Source organism: Rhinopithecus roxellana, chromosome 21, assembly GCF_007565055.1.
Source record: "Rhinopithecus roxellana isolate Shanxi Qingling chromosome 21, ASM756505v1, whole genome shotgun sequence".
Lineage (NCBI taxonomy): Eukaryota > Metazoa > Chordata > Mammalia > Primates > Cercopithecidae > Rhinopithecus > Rhinopithecus roxellana.
The window spans coordinates 23455780-23473067 of NC_044569.1; the positions used below are offsets into that span (position 1 = coordinate 23455780).

Below are 17288 nucleotides of genomic sequence, written 5' to 3' on the forward strand. Positions count from 1 at the left end.
TTCCATGTCTATTATGAAATCGCACCAAAAGACATTTCCATTATGCTGAGCAGTGTTTCTTGTAAGTGTCCACAAAATGAACTCCATTTAGAATTTAATTCTAGGAAACAGTTGATCTCACCTCTCCATAGGCCTATTCATAGATATTTACTGGATAGCTGCTTTGTATTTGGGTATTTTAAATAGATTACTTTATTTAATCCACGGGAATAATAAACCCACAGGTAATCTAAGACTGAGAAGTTAAGTAGCTTGAGCAAGTTCTTGTAGCTAGCAAGGGGGTAGAACCTGGATCCAATATCTGATAATACCAAAGACTGGGTTCTGTGTAAGAAGCCAAGCTGCTACTTCAGCTCCTACCAGAGGGCAACTGTCAGCACAGTGCAGGAGGAGCAGGGACCAGAAACCTGTCTCCCTTTGACATGAAGTCTCATTTCTCTAGGTCTGTAACACTCTTATCTAAAAAGTGGGGCTTGGAAACCTAGCACCAAAAACACATCATCCTGAACCCGGGGATGAGGTTCCCGGAACAGAGAGCTAAGGTCAAGTTCATCTAGGCTATACGAACTGTGCAAGGGTTACTGCCCCCTCCAGGAGTCACAGATGGAAGTCCTGAGAGCCCTCCTTCTTCCTACGCATGAATAAGTGGGAACCCTAAGGCTTTCTCATCACTATTCTCTAAGAAAAGGCTGTAGGACCACAGTTGCAAAGGAGGGTTCCAAAGCCAGGGATGGTTTGAGGACTGAGAGCATAGAGGCTCTGCCTGCAGGAAATACCCCTAAAGGAGCTGATGCCCTTCTGCATGCAGCAGGTGACCTTTCCTTTCCTGACCTGCAGCTTCTGCAATGAAGGTGATGGAAGGGGCAGAGGACTAGAGGGAGGCTTCCAGTCCACTGGGTTTGCTGCACAAGCTGACCCTGATCTGACATTCACAGGTCAGGGCATGGACCATCCACACCTGTTTGGCACATCTAGTGGCTATTGGTGAAAGCCTTGCTAGCGTTGCCTCCAAAAGGAGTTCACTGTCCCTAGTTGTTTCTGACAAAGGATATAATGCTTTCTTAGTTCCTTACATATTGTCCTTGAAATGGAGGGTTCTGCAAAGGGTTAGGAAAAGAGAGACAGATTCAGTAGTTGCCTTTCAGATTTAATGACAAGTTCAACTGGGAACTCTATTCATTACCGTGCCAGGTATCAATTTATTGTCTGTCAACTCTAAACCTACCTTTGTGGACTTACTTTGTGATAATGAACCTGGATCTTATAGCAAAAACTGAACTGGTTAGCCCAGTGTTAGGCTTTGCCAATAGAGGGAGCTAGAGGGACACTCTAAGGAGATAGCAGTAGAAATGCTCTTTCTAGATTCCGGTCCTCCTAGAATTTCGTATTCAGTGTAAGTGGCCAGCAGCCCACTTGGTCATCTGTAGCCACATTCTCGGGCCATGCTTTCTCCACACAATGGCTATTTCCACATTTGGTCAAGACCCAACTTCTAGCAAGTGTATCCCTACTGGGCATTTACTTCTACAGACCGGCCCCTGCCTGCCCACACCCTCCAGCAAGGGCAGATGGCTTCTGTGAACCAGCTTTGGCCCTCTGGCAAGTTTCATTGCCACTGCAGACTGCATGTTTCTGTGGCAGCCACAGCTCCAAAGAGCTCCGAACCTCAGCCCTGGGGCATTCAGTCATTTTAGTTTGTTTAGGTTGGTATAATAAAATATCACAAACTGAGTAGTTTAAACAACAGATATTTATCAGAGTTTTGGAGGCTGGGAAGTACAAGATCAGGGTGCCAGCAGATTTGGTTTCTGGTGAGGGCTGTCTTCCTGGCTTGTAGAAGGCTGCCTTCTAGCTATGTCCTCACATGGCAGAGAGAGCAATCTCTTTCTCCTCTTCTTATAAAACCACTAATCCCATTCTGAGGGCCCCGCCCACTTGACTTTATTTTACCGTAATTATCTCCCAAAGGCCCTTTCTCCAAATACCATCATATTGGGGTTTAGGACTTTCACATAATAGTGTTGTGGGGACACAAATCAGTCCATAGCCTATGTCTCCTCTAAGCCCTTAGTTCTTTCATTTCTACTCACCCCAGCCATTAGGTAGCAATTTCTCTTTAATATCTTCTGTTTCTGCTCCCATTGGAGTCTTTAAAAATAAGAAAGCTCCTATTGCTAGTTAATAATTCTTTGTATAAACTCTCCCCTGTTCAAATATTGATGTTTGTTTTGTTTGCAGCTTTGTTTGCAGTTTGCTGTTAGTTTCTATTTGCAGTATGAACCCTGGCTGGGGTAACAGAATGTGCTTCTCACACACTATCAGGAAAGACTGTGACAGATGCTTGAAGTATAAAGTGCAGGTCTACCAATCCCATCCTGGCTTGAGTTAATATAGATATTAGAAAAATGACTCCATTAAAAACTGAAAATTCTGAGATTAATGCTGCACCAGAGAGGACACTAGGACAACCGGTATGACCTGGCACAGTTTCAGGCAAATCATCCATGGCCACTCTACTGATATGCCATGTTCTTTTTCTGTTTTTTGTTTTTCGTTTTTTTTGAGACAGAGTCTCGCTGTTGCCCAGGCTGGAGTGCAGTGGCATGATCTCGGTTCACTGCAAGCTCTGCCTCCTGGGTTCATGCCATTCTCCTGCCTCAGCCTCCCAAGTAGCTGGGACTACAGGTGCCCACCACCACGCCCAGCTAATATTTTGTATTTTTAGTAGAGACAGGATTTCACTCTGTTAGCCAGGATGGTCTCGATCTCCTGACCTCGTGATCCACCCGCCTCCGCCTCCCAAAGTGCTGGGATTTATCAGAGATTCTATTTCCCATTCAATTTTCCTATCTGCAGTACAACCAATCAAGAATCCCTGAAAGGAAAGGACGCTTTCAAATGCCAAAGAATTCTTCGTAATTGACATTCAATTCCTTATCCTTTAATACTTCCTGATAACAGCCTTGAAATTAATGGAGAGAATGACAATGCGCTGACGAGGCACTAATGGGAGTTACCAGGCAATGTCATATCAGGAGATGTTTTTTCTTTCATAACTTCATTACAATACAAAACCAGGCATACTGCTAATGTAATGGTTTTCAAATTTAATTCTATTGGGTTCTCCATATCCTTGGTCAGCAGATGCTCTAATGGCACTAATGGGAGTTGCCAGGAGATATTTTTCTCTCTCATAAGTTCATTAAAATACAAAACCAGGCATACTGATTAATGTAATGCTTTTCAAATTTAATTCTGCTGGGTTCTGTGTATCCTTGGTTAGCAGATGCTCTACAATACTTATGTTTCATTGCTTGCCTTTGTTTTGGTAATATTCTAGATATTTTAATAGAAACATTGCCTTAGTATGTGTGTTTGTTGCTATAAAGGAATATCTGAGGGTGGGTGCTTTATAAAGAAAAGATGCTTCTTTGGCCTAGGGTTCTCTATGCTATTCAAGAAGTGTGATGCCAGCATGTGCCTGGCTTCTGGTGGGGGCTTCTGTGCCGTGTCTTAATATGGTGAAGAAGGTCAAAAGGGATGTGGATGTGTGCAAAGAGAAACCAAACAGGAGGACAAACCTCATTTTATAACAACCCATTCCCAGGGGACCTAATCCATTCTGAGAGAACTAATTCTGCCTCACCAGAATGAGAACTCACTCACTACCAGGAGAAGCACATCAAGCCTTCTTTGAGATACCCATTCCCTTAAGGCAAAAACATCTCACTAGGTCCAACACCAACACACCAGGGATTAAAGTTCAACGTGAATTTTGTTGGGAACAAACAAACCATATCTAAACCACAGCCAGAGCATTCTGAATGACTTAGACATCCACTTATCTCAGTACTCCAATCGAATTTAGGATTGTGTTCGTACTAAGCAGTAGTAATTTGGCTGGGGAATGTTAATGAAAAGGGACAGAAGAAGAACCTATATAGTGATTCATTAACTCGAAGGACTGGCCAAATAATACTCAAGAAGTTTTGTAATTGTTTGAATAGAGAGAAGTGATGGGAGTACTGGAAAGAGAATGTATCTGAGTAAACAGAATGTACCCAACTGGATAGGCACACTGGGCTCAGAAGAATTGGTGTTAATGCAGTCAGAATAAATTTCAAGTTAATAATAGGAATTTACCTTCAGCAAAATAGCATCGCAGATCACACACAAGGAGACTCCATTTAGTCTTTTAGCCCAACTTCTCCTAGAGAGTTAAAACTCCATTCCTTAAGTGTTACCAACAATCAGATTAACTTTGTTGACATTTGTTCACTATAATTAAAATTCTCTTATATCACTGAATATGTGGAACATTCTTCAGTTGTATTATAACAATATTATAATATTACTGCAGAGTATGGCAGAAAAAGCAGTGCTCTGGGAATGTGGCCATACAGACTCTGGTCTCACTTCTTCCATGAATTCCTCATGGGACTCTTGGCAAATCACACGAACTACCTCTATTTCACCATCCTTCTCTGTAAACGTAGCAGCCACAATATGAGTCTTTCTAATGCTTACATTTTTCTCTGTGTCTCTGGACTTGATTATCAGAAGCAAGTGGCGTTTTTTGTTTTTTGTTTTTACCTCCCACTTCCTCAAAACCATGAAGGCTTGCTGGAAATCTCATGAGGAAACTGAAAGGTGCAGCAGGGTGTGTAAGGAGTGGCTGTTGCTGGTGAATATGGTCAGTCACTGAGTGGAAACATTTTTAAGGCCCAGGAGCCTCTTTAAGGTGGAGCATTTGTTCATTTAACAATAAGAAGCACAGAGATCTCAAATCATGCCATGAAGTTCCAACTACATTTGGACTCTAGTTCCCTCCTGACAAGTGGAAGTCTAATTTGTAGACGCTCGTAGCTCAGCCTGAGACTAACCTAGGAGTGTGCCCTTCCTGAGGTCCACAAAGTCCGGAGCCAAGGGAGTCAGACAAAACTAGGTTAAGGTTGAGTCGGTAGTTGAGAACCAGCAGATACTCCCCAGTACTGACTGAAGAGATGAAAATTAGGTATGAGGCTAGAAGACAGAAGATGAAGCTGAGCACAGTTTCTGAGATACTGAATGATATAGTCCAGAACCTTCTTAACAGGTACCTGTCACCTCCCTAGTGGGGCAGGCAGAAGGGTTTGTGAGTGGAGATCCTGTTCAGGTTGTCTGAAATTAGGCTCTAGTTACCTAGAGGGATGGGTTCTCCTTTAGGGCCCAGCATTTAAATTGTCCATACTCAGAAAATAAATACAATTAATCCTCATAAATATAGATTTGCAGACAGGTTTCTTACTTAGGAAGACTGACCATTTTCACATTTCATTGCACTATTACAAAAATTAGTTTCATTCTTTCTCGGATTCATCTTTGATACTTTCCACCCCCTCCTCCGTTCATGGCCCAAGAAGTGATGCCTCATCTATGTCCTAGAAATCCCTCCTCTCCATTTCCCTTGATTCTGCCTCATTTCAGCTTTCCTTATCTCTCACCCATGCTGTGTCCCCCTAACACCTCACTACATGTGATGGCAGCCTCCTACAATATCTTCCGTGATGCAGTCAAAGGAATCTTTGTAAAATACAAATATGACTGTGTTTCTCCTCAGCTTAAAATATTTTAGTGATTTCCCATTGTCCACAGGGAATGAAGAAACTCCCCCTAGAGTTGACATGGCCCTTCATGATCTGCTCCTGTAGACACAACAGAGGCTTTTCTGTGGTGCCTCATTCCAATTGTCTGTGCCACTGAAGGCCTGAAATGGTCACAGTTATCCAAAATCATGGTGCCATCTCAGCCCTCTCTGCACTTGCATGCACTATTTTTCCAACCTGGGACACTTGTGTTTATAATGAAACTCTCAGTTACCAAATTATGTCCTTAGTAAACAACTTTGAAACAACTAGGCAGTGGGAATAAGGTAAAAGTGTTTATCATATTTTAACTTGTTGAGCTGGTCAAGGAGAAAAAGGAATGGATGAATGAAGCTGGGCCCAAAGTCTGGAGCTAGATCTGAACAACAAGGAGTAATTGGTACACAATTGGGGAGTGATATTGGCATTTTCCAATTGTAAGAGCAGGAAAGTTTGGGCACAGTTCAAATGTGAGTCTTTAGCTACTACAGAGAGGGCTTTTCAGAATCATGGAGAAAAGATGTGGGTGAATCCTGCATCAAGACTACTGAGGAGATGTTCTTGGGAACAGTTACTTTTAGGATTCCACACTGAAATCACCTGGAGAGCTTTATAAATTATTGCTGTCCAATTCCATTTCCTAAGATGTAATTGGGTTGAAGTGCAAAGTGGGCATGGGGATTTTTTAAAGTAGAATTACCAAACTGGAGAGTTCTGGGAAAGCTTTCCTCAGTGAGATTCATCCTGGGTATGCAAAGATGGTTGAATGTGCATGAATCAATACATGCAATACAGCTCATTAACAGAGCCAAAAACAAAAACTATATGATTATTTCAATAGATGCTAAAAAAGTACTTCATATAATTCTACATCCCTTTATGATAGAAGCCCTCAACAAACTGGGTATAGAACAAATATACCTCAAAATAATAAAGGTTATAGATGACAAATCCACAATTAATGTCATACTGAATGGGGAAAAATTGAAAACATTTCAATAAGATCTGCAACAAGACAAGGATGCCTAATTTCACCCACTTTATTTAATACCTTACTGGAAGTCCTGGCCAGAGCAATTCGGCATGAGAAAGAAGTATAAAGGCAGCCAAACTGAAAAGGAAAAACTCAAATTAGCTTTGTTTACACATGACATAATCTTAGAAAAACCTAAAGACTCCGCCAAACATCTGTTAAAACTGATCAGTGAAGCAATGAAGCTGGAGGACCCAAAATTGGCTTGCAAAAATCAGTAAGATTTTTATACAACAACAGTGAAAAATCAGAAAAAGAAACCAAGAATGGAATGCCACTTACAATAGCTACAAAAAATATAAAATATGAAACACCTGATAATCAATTTAACCAAGGAAGTAAAAGATTTCTACAAGATAAACTATAAAACGTTCATGAAAATAATTGAAGAGGACTCAGAAAAACTAGAAAGATATTCATACTCTTCAACATCATGGATTGGAAGAATTAATGTTGTTAAAATTACCACCCAAAAGCAATTTACTGATTCAGTGCAATCCCTATCAAAATACCAATGTTATTCTTCATAGAAATAGAAAAAACAATCCCACAATTTGTGGGGAACCACAAAAGACCCCAAATAGCCAAAGCAATCCTGAGCAAAGAAAACAAAGCTGGAGGCATCAAACTGCCTGATTTCAAAATATACTACAAAGCTATACTAAGCAAATCAGTATAGTCCAGCATAAAAACACATAGACCAATTGAGCACAGTAGAGAACCCAGATATAAATACACACATTTGCAGCAAACTCATTTTTGACAAAGATGCCAGGAACATAAAATGGGGAAAATACAGTCTTCAATAAATGGTGCTCTGAAAACTGGATAACCATTGTCAGAAGAATGAAACTAGACTCCTATCTCTCAATACACATAGCAAACAAATCAAAATGAATGAAAGACTTTAATCTATGACCTGACACTATGAAACTACTAGAAGAAAACACTGAGGAAATGCTCCAGGACATTGGTCTAGGCAAAGTACTTTGTTTTTTTTTTTTTTTTTTTTTTTTTTTTTAATGTGCAAGGGCTCAAAAGCACAGAAAACCAAAACAAAAATAGACAATTGGGATTACAGCAAGCTAAAAAGCTTCTGCACAGCAAAATAAACAATCAACAAGGCCGGGCGCGGTGGCTCAAGCCTGTAATCCCAGCACTTTGGGAGGCCGAGACGGGCGGATCATGAGGTCAGGAGATCGAGACCATCCTGGCTAACACGGTGAAACCCCGTCTCTACTAAAAAATACAAAAAACTAGCCGGGCGAGGTGGTGGCGCCTGTAGTCCCAGCTACCCGGGAGGCTGAGGCAGGAGAATGGCGGGAACCCGGGAGGCGGAGCTTGCAGTGAGCTGAGATCCGCCCACTGCACTCCAGCCTGGGTGACAGAGCAAGACTCCGTCTCAAAAAAAAAAAAAAAAAAAAAAAAAAAAAAATCAACAAAAGGAAGAGATAATGCACAGAGTGGGAGAACATTTTTCCAAACTATCCATCTGACAAGGGATTAATAAGCAGAATATATAAGGATCTCAAACAATTTAACAGCCAAAAAAAAAAAAATTGATTTAAAAAATGGGCAAAAGATCTGAACAGAGATTTCTCAAAAGAAGACATACAAATAGCCAATGGTGTATGAAAAAGTGTTCAACATCACTAATCATCAGAGAAATGCAGATTAAAACCACAATGAGCTATCATCTCATTCCAGTTAAAATGGCTTGTATGAAAATGACGAGGGGCCAGGCGTGGTGGCCCACACCTGTAATCCAGCACTTTGGGAGGCCGAGGTGGGTGGATCACCTGAGGTCAGGAGTTAAATACCAGCCTGACCAACATGGTGAAACCCTGTCTCTAATAGACATACAAAATTAGCCAGGCGTGGTGGCACATGCCTGTAATCCCAGCTACTTGGGAGGCTGAGGCAGGAGAATCACTTGAACCTGGGAGGTGGAGGTTGCAGTGAGCTGAGATCACGCCATTGCACTCCAACCCGAGCAACAAGAGCAAAACTGTCAAAAAAAAAAAAAAAAAAAAAAAAAAAAAAAAAAAAAGAAGAAGAAGAAGACGAAGAAAGAAAGAAAACAAAAAGGAATAATAAAATAACGAAATGCTGGTGAGTGAGAATATAGAGAAACGGAAACCCTCTTAGTGGGAATGTCAATTAGTACAGCCGCTATAGAAAACTCTATGGAGGTTTTGCAAAATCCTAAAAATAGAGCTGTCATATTACCATCAATTCCACTGCTGGGTATAGATCTAAAAGAAAGGATATCACTGTATTGAGGAATATCTGCCCTCCCATGCTTCCATGTTTATTGCAGCACTATTCACAATAGAGAAAATATGGAACCAACCTAAGCACCCATCAATGGATGAATGGATAAAGAAAATGTGATATATATACACAATGGAATATTGTTCCGCATAGAAAAGAATGAAATGAAATTCTATCATTTGCAACAACATAGATGGAACTAGGGGTCATAAGGTTAAGTGTTAATAACCCAAGTACGGAAAGACAAATACTGCATGTTCTCGCTTATAGGTGGGAGCTAAAAAAGTGGATCTCATGAAGATAGCAAGTAGACTGAAGCTTTCCAGAGGTGAGGAACGGTAGAGGGAAGAGAGTGTTGAAGAGAGATTGATTAATGGGTACAAATATGCAATTTCATAGAAGCTAAGACCTAGTGTCTAACAGATCAGTAGAGTGAAAATAGTTTACAATTTCAAAATATTATATTTTGTATATTTATTATATATTACATATACACATATATTACATATATGTATTTATAATATATCTATTTTATATTTCAAAATAACTAGAAGAGAGTAATTTGAATGTTTCTGCATAAAGACAAATATTTAAGATGTTGGAAGCCCCAATAACAGATTTCATATTTACAAATTATATGAATGTATTAAATTATGCACCCTCAAACGATGTCAGCTATTATCTATTAATAAAAATAAATAATAAATAAATAATAAAAATCTGGCTAGTCTTCTTCCCACCCCCAGTCACCTGAAACCTTTCTGTTCCCCATGACTGCTCCAAAATGGGAAATAAGGTTTCACACTAATTTCTATAATTTGTCAAATCCCCAAAGTCTAATTCTTATCTAATGCCCCAACGTCAATGCCCCAAAGTCTAATTCTCATCTAATTCTTATCACAAGACCCCTACAGAGAGGGTTCATTTTAAATTTCTGTAAGGCAATGTGCACCTTACATCTATCTATGTACCAGGAATTGGCATTCTTCTGGTCCCTGAAATTATGATTCACAGTTCACTACAAAGACACTTTAACTCGGGGTGGGGTGCGGGTGGATTATCACTTCCTGAATGAAAGCTCCCGGAGAGTAGGGGCTTTTTTCTGCACAGCGAGTGGCCGCTTCCTGCGCACCAGGAAATCCCCTCCGCCTGCGGGACCCGCCCCGCCCTCCTGCCCACGCGCCTGCTGGGTGGTGCCTGCTCGGGTCCCGACTCCGCCCGCCTCCTCACTCACTAGGATCTGATACTCCGCGCCGCCTAGACACTTCTATTCCCGTCACTACCACCGGCCTCCCCTCGCTCCTGGGCAACGGTGCCCTCAACTGCGGTATGTGTCTAGCTTTGGGAGCGGCTACCACAGGCAGGCATCGGGTTATTCGCTCCCGCCCCCAGGAAACGGTAGGAGCCCGGGAAAGCGGAACCTGGCAAAGTTTCCTGAGCTCCTTCCCGGGGCTCCCCTCTTTCACTTGTTCTCGGGCCGGGGCCTCCCCGAGGGCAGGGGCGTGGCTGCGCCTGGCTGCGACCCCTGTGGATCCTGGTGTGGTCAGGGCGGGTGTGGGGGCAGATCGCGTGGAGCTGGGGGATGAGCCTCCAGGCTCAGCTCAGCTCAGCACGCAGGAGCTGGGAAGCAGGGGTGCGGACAATGACGCCCCGCGATCCTCTGTGGTGAAGTACTCTTTAGGGTGGGAGGGGGCTGTGATGCCTCAGAACACTAGGACCCTAGGACCCCAGGACCCCGGGAGCGCGCACCTCCAGGATCCAGGACATGGGCCACCTGTGGGATGGGGGCGTCGCAGAATGTTGGTGTCATAGCTCAGGGCCGCTTGGCCATAGGTGATGCCGCAGAGAACAGTGCGTTGGGAATTTCTGAGGGTACCGAAGACCCTCGAGAGAGAACTAGGGGTGGGTCCCAAAGGCAGCCTGGACCCTGCGCCTACCCCAGCGCCTTTTCCGAGAATGAGCGCACGGGTTTCACAGCCCTCTCTGGCCCCCAGAGTCTGGCCAACACCACAGCACTTTTGAGAGTGTGCAGGCCTGCAAAGATCATCGTGAGGGACATTCCAGATCTTGTTTTTATTACATTCACTGACAGGATAAAATATTTCTTTTTTTTTTTTTTTTTTTTTTTGAGACGGAGTCTCACTCTGTCGCCGGGGCTGGAGTGCAGTGGCCGGATCTCAGCTCACTGCAAGCTCCGCCTCCCGGGTTCACGCCATTCTCCTGCCTCAGCCTCCCGAGTAGCTGGGACTACAGGCGCCCGCCACCTCGCCCGGCTAGTTTTTTGTATTTTTTAGTAGAGACGGGGTTTCACCGTGTTAGCCAGGATGGTCTCGATCTCCTGACCTTGTGATCCGCCCGTCTCGGCCTCCCAAAGGATAAAATATTTCAAAAATCATTGTCCTTAAGGTAAGATGGTGGGGGCCTTTTAATCATATTTTAATTTTGTTGTATTAGATCATGCTGCCACTTACTTCCTTTTCTCCTCCCACTACCCTTTAAAACCAAGTTTGGTGAGAATCAAGGACAAAAAAACAAATACCACATGTTCTCACTCATAGGTGGGAATTGAACAATGAGAACACTTGGACACAGGAAGGGGAACATCACACACCGGGCCTGTTGTGGGATGGGGGGAGGGGGGAGGGATAGCATTAGGAGATATACCTAATGTAAATGACGAGTTAATGGGTGCAGCACACCAAGATGGCACATGTATACATATGTAACAAACCTGCACGTTGTGCACATGTACCCTGGAACTTACAGTATAATAATAAAAAAAAAACTAAGCTTGGAAAACAGAACTTACAGAAAATTAATATTCAGATGCTGTCAGGCATACTTAGATGCTAGGGGGAAACTGGGTGGGTCAGGTGAGGGTCCTCTTGCTTCTGGGGTCTAATTGTGTCTGATGACAGAAATGTGACCCAGAGCTCTCTCCTCCCTGTTGTGATTTATAAGACTGATGTGAAAAGTAACATTCGTATTTGGTCCCAGCCGAACAATCAATAGTATCTAGTAGTAGAATAAAAATATTTTCAGATATGCAATAAATCAAAATTTATGTATTCTGTCTTAGAAAACTATTGCTCTAGCCAAACAAAGGAATAAACAACGAAGCAGAAAAGGCATTGGGGTTCAAAACAAAGGACATTGGCAAAGGCCTGTCTTAGATGAGACAGGGATGCTGCACACTAAAGAGAAGTGAGTTTAGAAAGGAATAGTCAGCAATGTGAGTGATCAATAGCAATGGATGCAACACATTGGAATTATGAAAGAGAAGGGTAGTACAATTACAGCCCAGCAGACAGCCTCTGAATGCAAGGATGTTTAGAAAAGAAAGGTATGTAACGTATTTAAACACCAATATAATTTACATCATAATATATTTAGAAACCAAAATGGAATATCTATCTCAGTTTTGTCACTGGTATGGCCCTAGAAAAGCTTTTATTTTATTTTAAACATTTAGGCATTGATTACAAATCTTCGTAATCAAAGATTTAGAATTATTTTATTTGCTTTTTTTGTTTAAAAATATTTTATTGGCTGTGTTAGTAGTGTGCTTTAAAGTTTAAAGTAAAAGTTTATGTTTACCAAATTGACAAACAATAAGTTGGCCACTAACTAAAGTATAATAGTAGGGAAAGTTGTTCTCTGCTTATGAAAATTCTGCTTTGGGAATGAAAATCTTACAGATTGGCCGGGCGCGGTGGCTCAAGCCTGTAATCCCAGCACTTTGGGAGGCCGAGACGGGCGGATCACGAGGTCTGGAGATCGAGACCATCCTGGCTAACACAGTGAAACCCCGTCTCTACTAAAAAATACAAAAAACTAGCCGGGCGTGGTGGCGGGCGCCTGTAGTCCCAGCTACTCGGGAGGCTGAGGCAGGAGAATGGCGTAAACCCGGGAGGTGGAGCTTGCAGTGAGCTGAGATCCGGCCACTGCACTCCAGCCTGGGCGACAGAGTGAGACTCCGTCTCAAAAAAAAAAAAAAAAAAAAAAGAAAATCTTACAGATTAAAGAAACCTGCACACCAGCAGGGTGAGAGACTGTGGGAGAAGAGCAATGGGACAGATTATTCATATGTGGTTGAGCATATGAAGAAATTGCTGAAAAGATTTGACTGATTGGTGGAACACTTGGGGACAAATTTGCTGTATATAAAAGAAAGCCAAAGAAGGTGAGGTGGAAGAAATATTAACATAAGGAAAAACAGAGTTATGTGAGAAGAGGAATGGATTAATTGTTCACTACTTGGCTTAGCTATGAATACTATTTAATTGCACTAAAGCAAACACTTGGATAGAGGAGGTGAAGTGCAGTGACTGAAGTAAGGGATGTAATTCCATAAATTAGGAAGGCAATAGATGATGTCTAAAATTGTTAGGTCAAAAACAGTAGTGTACACCTATTATAGCTAAACATGGAGGTAAATGCCAGGAGAAAGAGCAAGCTGACTTGTGATTGATTGCTTCTAGGAAGTTGGGAGGAATGGGAAGGTGCCTGTTGATTTGTATAATGTCTCTCCTAGAATTATTTGACTTTACAACTAAGTGCCAGTTCATTAATTTCATAAAGAGCAAATCTGACTAAATCACACTAAAAAGAATATACACACATTGCAGAAAATGCAAAAATACAGGAGAATATAACTAACATCAAAATTACCCATTGTCCAGAAGTATTCGATATTCAGTATTTCTTTCCAGTCTATTTGTGAATTATACTTATATGTAACTTTATTTCTAATTTACACTTAACATTAATCTTCATTTATATTCAATCACAGATATGACAGAATCTAACTGGTTCTCTATTGTTGGCCATTTAAAGATTATCTGTGTAGCATATGAAGTGCTTCACTAGTCATCTTTCTGCAAAACATTTCTTTTTTTTTTTTTTTGAGACGGAGTCTTGCTCTGTCGCCAGGGCTGGAGTGCAGTGGCCGGATCTCAGTTCACTGCAAGCTCCGCCTCCCGGGTTTATGCCATTCTCCTGCCTCAGCCTCCGGAGTAGCTGGGACTACAGGCGCCCGCCACCTCGCCCGGCTAGGTTTTTGTATTTTTAGTAGAGACGAGGTTTCACCGTGTTAGCCAGGATGGTCTCGATCTCCTGACCTCGTGATCCGCCCATCTCGGCCTCCCAAAGTGCTGGGATTACAGGCTTGAGCCACCGCGCCCGGCCTCTGCAAAACATTTCTTATCAGTACATGTGAGTTTTACTTTCAGTGAAATTCTTTGAAATAAATTTTTTTTTTCTGAATGTATAAATATTTTCTTGGCATTTGCTTTTGTCTATCCCTCCTCCTTCCCTCTCTTCCTTCCTTCCTTTTTAAAATATGATTCTAAATTACACTCTGAAAATATTTACATAATCAGTTGTAGAGTACAGGAAGGAATACCTATTTTACCAGTGCTGGAAATTAATAGTTTTTGTACTTATGAATTTCATGTTTTAAAAAGATAGCTTTAACTTGCTTTCTGCTTTCTAAAAAAAAAAAAAAACCTTGTACCACGGTGATTAAGAGACTAAGAGGAACCCTAGATCTAGATCTACAATGTTCCTCAGCAACCACAGACCTGGTTGCTAATCCTTGCTTTGCTGTTTGTAGCTGGGTATCCTCAGAGGCAAGATACCGACACAGCGAAGACTCCATTTATTTGCTTGTAAAATGTAAATATTCGCAGCACCTACCCCATCAGGTTGTACAGATTAAATGAAATCACGCATCAAAAGCCCCAGTTTAGTTTTTGTATGTGTACCTATTTGTTCACTGAGGAAAAGTATCCACTCTATTAATAAATAAAGTGAAAATGCAATACATAGTAAGCCCATATTGATGTAAAATTGTTTTTAAATCCATTGTTTCAGGCTCACTGTCATGGACGCTCTATCAGAAGCAAATGGCACCTTTGCATTAAACCTTTTGAAAAAGCTAGGGGAAAACAACTCGAACAACGTATTTTTTTCACCCATGAGCATGTCGTCAGCCTTGGCCATGGTTTTCATGGGAGCGAAGGGAAACACTGCAGCCCAGATGTCTCAGGTACCTAAAGCCACTTCAAGACAAAAATAAATGCTACTAATTTATCAGTAATGCTGGTCTAGAAGGTCCAAGAAGGTCTCACATACCTGGGCCTTTGTGCTGCTTGGTGGCTGGGGTCTGAGTACCCTACAAGCAAGTCTTTTCATTCCTCCAGTGCCCTTCCACATGGCCTTTCCTCAGGGAAGCTTGTGCATCCTTACATCATGGTAGCTGGGTTATAAGAGAGTCAAAGTGGAAGCTGCCAGGCTTTTTAAGGTCTAGGCTTAGAACAGAGCTACATCTGCATTCTCTTGTTAAAAGTAAGTCACAGGCCCATCCCAGATCCTAACAAAGGGGAGGGAGACTCTATCTTTTGGTGTCAGGAACACCATGTATATGCAGAGACAGAACACACGTTTGGCAGCTGTGTTTTTAGACAAAGTACCACAAACAGTGAGCGTTTAAGTAACCTGAATCATTTTGTTAGGGTTTGCAAAAGGCATATCTAGTCATACCAATATTTAGATAACATTGATTTTCCATAGGAAGTGATTATAGGGAAGCTTAAGAAGAGCTATAGGTAGGGAGAATGGGTGGATTTCAACACACTTTCTATCTTTAATTAGTGTAATAGTGCATTCTCATACTGCTATAAAGCAATACCTGAGACTGGGTAATTTATAAAGGAAAGAGTTTTAATAAACTCACAGTTCCACATTGCTGGGGAGGCCTCAGTAAACCTACAATCATGGCAGAAGGCAAAGGAGAAGGAGGCACCTTCTTCACAGGGTAGCAGGATGGAGTGAGTGCAAGCCGGGGAAATGCCCAACACTTATAAAACCATCAGCTCTTGAGAGACTCACTCCCTATCGTGAGAACAGCATGGAGGAAACTGCCCCCATGACCAATTACCTCCACCTGGTCTCACCCTTAACATGTGAGGATTATGGGAATTATGATTCAAGATGAGATTTTGGGGGGAGACATAGCCAAATCATATAAATTAGATTAATCATCTTTTATGCTGTAGTAAGGATCTATAAATCTCTGTAAATCTCTTAATGTTGAATTTAGCATTGTGCCTATTTTTGAAGTCAGAGAATACTGAAAATTTTATTTGTTTTTTTAAATTTCAGGCACTCTCTTTTAGTAAAATTGGAGGTGAAGATGGAGATATTCACCAAAGTTTTCAGTCACTTCTTGCTGAAATTAACAGAACTGGTACACAGTACTTGCTTAAAACTGCTAACAGGCTCTTCGGAGAAAAGTCTTATGACTTCCACACAGTAAGTTGTACTTTATGTTTTATCAAGAAAATAAAGATAGCAATATGATGGACAGTAGTAGAAAGAATGTGGGCTATGAATTCATACAGGTGGGCCTGAATTCACAACTTCATTCCCTAACCTCATATGGCTCCTCTGATTGTTTTATTGTCTGTAAAATAAGTCTTATAGCAAATACTGACAAGACTTTCATGAAGCTTAAATGACTTAATCTTTATAAAAGAACTGACACAGAGCATAGCACAATTGGAGATGAATCAGCCGAAACAAAGAAATGATCAAAATGAGTATTTCTAGTAATTGCTTTACAGATGTTGTTAATTTTTTGTGCATCATGACACTTTCCTAACTTTTTATGCATTTAAATATTTTGATTGGATTTTTAGACACCGCAAATCTTTTAAAACATATTCTAGCTAACTACCTTGGCTCTATTTGTTGACAAGGCTTTAATGACTTGTTTATTTTTTAAAAACAAAGGTACTCGGCGGGGCGCGGTGGCTCACGCCTATAATCCCAGCACTTTGGGAGGCCAAGGCAGGTGGATCACGAAGTCAGGAGTTCAAGATCAGCCTGGCCAAGATGGTGAAACCCCGTCTCTACTAAAAATACAAAAATTAACCGAGCATGGTGGCGGGCACCTGTAATCCCAGCTATTTGGGAGGCTGAGGCAAAAAAATCCCTTGAACCCGGGGGGTGGAGATTGCAGTGAGCTGAGATGGCACCACTGCACTCCAGCCTGGGCGACAGAGCGAGACTCCATCTCAAACAAACAAACAAGCAAACAAACAAAAACAAAGGTACTCAAGTAATTTCTTACACAAAACTGCAAGTAATGCATATAAATCAAGAACCCTCATTAACCTCTAACTCTAATACTCCTCTTCTCAATGTCTGAGCTTTTATAAATTTGAAGTCTATCCTGCTTCACAAACAGAAATTTTGCTTTGTGAGGTTCCCCCCTACATTGTTATTATATTATACATATTGTTTTATACTTTGTTTCCTTTTACTTAACAATACGTCTTAAATTCTTTCCGTCT

The 17288-nt window shown here is 41.5% G+C and overlaps 1 protein-coding gene across 7 annotated transcripts in view; it reads left to right on the forward strand.

Moving 5' to 3' along the window:
* The window catches only part of LOC104682234 (serpin B6-like), a 56672-nt gene that overhangs the window by 8441 nt on the left and 30943 nt on the right, over window positions 1-17288 (forward strand). For 3 of the 7 annotated variants that reach the window (XR_004055652.1, XM_030925801.1, XM_030925802.1), the window contains exons 1-3: window positions 14036-14145; window positions 14806-14980; window positions 16096-16245. Coding sequence is in view for 6 of the 7 variants with exons in the window: in XM_030925801.1 (XP_030781661.1) it covers window positions 14144-14145; window positions 14806-14980; window positions 16096-16245 (327 nt within the window). In the remaining variant the exon portion in view is untranslated. Of the gene's footprint in view, window positions 1-9848; window positions 10330-14035; window positions 14146-14805; window positions 14981-16095; window positions 16246-17288 lie in introns of those variants that run through there. The other 4 variants (XM_030925800.1, XM_030925799.1, XM_010388788.2 and 1 more) reach the window with 4 other exon arrangements.